The sequence below is a fragment of the Emiliania huxleyi genome, assembly GCF_000372725.1.
Source record: "Emiliania huxleyi CCMP1516 unplaced genomic scaffold EMIHUscaffold_6286, whole genome shotgun sequence".
In the NCBI taxonomy this organism is placed as follows: domain Eukaryota; phylum Haptophyta; order Isochrysidales; family Noelaerhabdaceae; genus Emiliania; species Emiliania huxleyi.
In genome coordinates, this window is record NW_005197284.1 from 1 (window position 1) to 1468 (window position 1468).

The 1468-nt window shown below is 67.5% G+C and overlaps 1 protein-coding gene across 1 annotated transcript; it reads right to left on the minus strand.

The window, feature by feature from the left end:
* Nucleotides 1-36: 36 nt before the first annotated feature.
* EMIHUDRAFT_124699 (hypothetical protein) lies at nucleotides 37-555 on the minus strand (the record flags this gene model as incomplete). The annotated part of the gene is made up of 1 exon (XM_005763578.1): nucleotides 37-555. A coding segment is annotated over one exon (519 nt), but the record flags the coding sequence as incomplete, so codon positions are not given.
* Between the last annotated feature and the right edge of the window lie 913 nt (nucleotides 556-1468).

Genomic DNA, 1468 nt, shown 5'->3' on the forward strand with positions numbered 1-1468 from the left:
CAGCGAGAGCGTCTCGAGCGTGTAGATGGCGAGCACCATCTCGGCGGCACGGACGGGGTCAGAGGCGCGCTGCGCTGCGGAGAGCGCGGTGTTGAAGGCGACGGAGGAGGGCTCGACGGAGTCGTCGGCGCACATGGCCTTGAACGTCTCGACCGCCGCCTCCGGCTGGCCGGCCCGCGCGCACGCGCAGATGGCCGAGGAGAAGGAGTAGCCATCGCGCGGAAGGCCGGCGGCGCGCATGTGCTCGAGCAGCACCAGCGCGCGCTCCCACTCGGCGGCGTCCGAGAGGGCGGCGAGGACCACGTTGCAGTGGATCGTCTCCGCCGATGAGGGAGCCTCGCGAAGCGCCCACCACAGCAGGCCGTGCGCGCCGTCCCAGTCGGAACTCGCCCGCAGCGCGCTCAGCTGCTTGCGGAGCTCCCGCCCGTCCGCGACCGCCGCCGCCGCTGCCGGTGGCGGGCCGCCGCTGCCACCGAGGACGATCAGGCCGCTCGAGGGAAGCCTGACGGCGCGGCCTGAGCCAGAGGCGAGGCAGGCGAGCAGCAACGTCCGCATCGAAGGGCGCAAAAGAAATAACCCTACCCGAGGAGACGGGCGAGATAGGGACCCTGTCCTTCTCCCACCCCTCGTTTGGCGTGCCCGTTTTATTTATTTATTTATGGGCGAGTAGATCTCGCCCAATGCCTCCTCTTACGTACGGCTTTGCTTAGAGCTCGCTGCCCTCGGCGTGGGGCGCCGCTGGCGCTTTGCACGCCCACAAGGGCTTCAGCCACTGGCTCAGGTGGCCGCTGCATCTTCGCCTCGAGGAAGCGCGGGATGGCGTCGCCAAGGGCGAGCAGCGCGCCGCGTGTGCCGTCGGTGAGACGTCCTCCGCGGAAAACGTCTTCCTCCGGAGATGATTGAAAAAAAGAAAAAGGAAACGTTTAAAAAATTGCACGCGTGTTATCGATATCGTCACCCTCTCCAGCGCCCGAACGTAGTCCGCCAGCACGGGGCCAACCATCCTGCGGCGAGGAAATGGGTGAGAGCGTGTGGCGGCAGCCGTGACTGTGCGCTGTGCTGGCTGCTGACGGCCGCGCGCCGGTTCGTGACCGGAGTTGGCATGTAGCCGGCGAGGTCGGTCTGGCTGACGAGGGTGAGGTCGGTGCCGCGCATCGGCGGGCGGCGCGGAGCGGGACGGCGAGACCATACTGTGATGAACGGGCCAGAAAGAAGGTATATGATGCGGAACAATAGTCGCGCCGCCCTCGACTCAAGGGGCTGCCTTCCACACGTCGCTGCTCAGGCCGGGGGAGGGGGGGAGACCTCCCGTTCCTCGCGGAACGGGAGCAGCCCCCTCCTTGCCCGGTCTGCGAAGCAGGGCGGTGGTCGTGCCATCTTCGCTTCAAAACGACCACGCCGCAATCGTCGCCGGCGCGCGACACGTTCCCGGAGGCCGGACTGTCCTGGTCGAGAGTGTGTGCCGCCA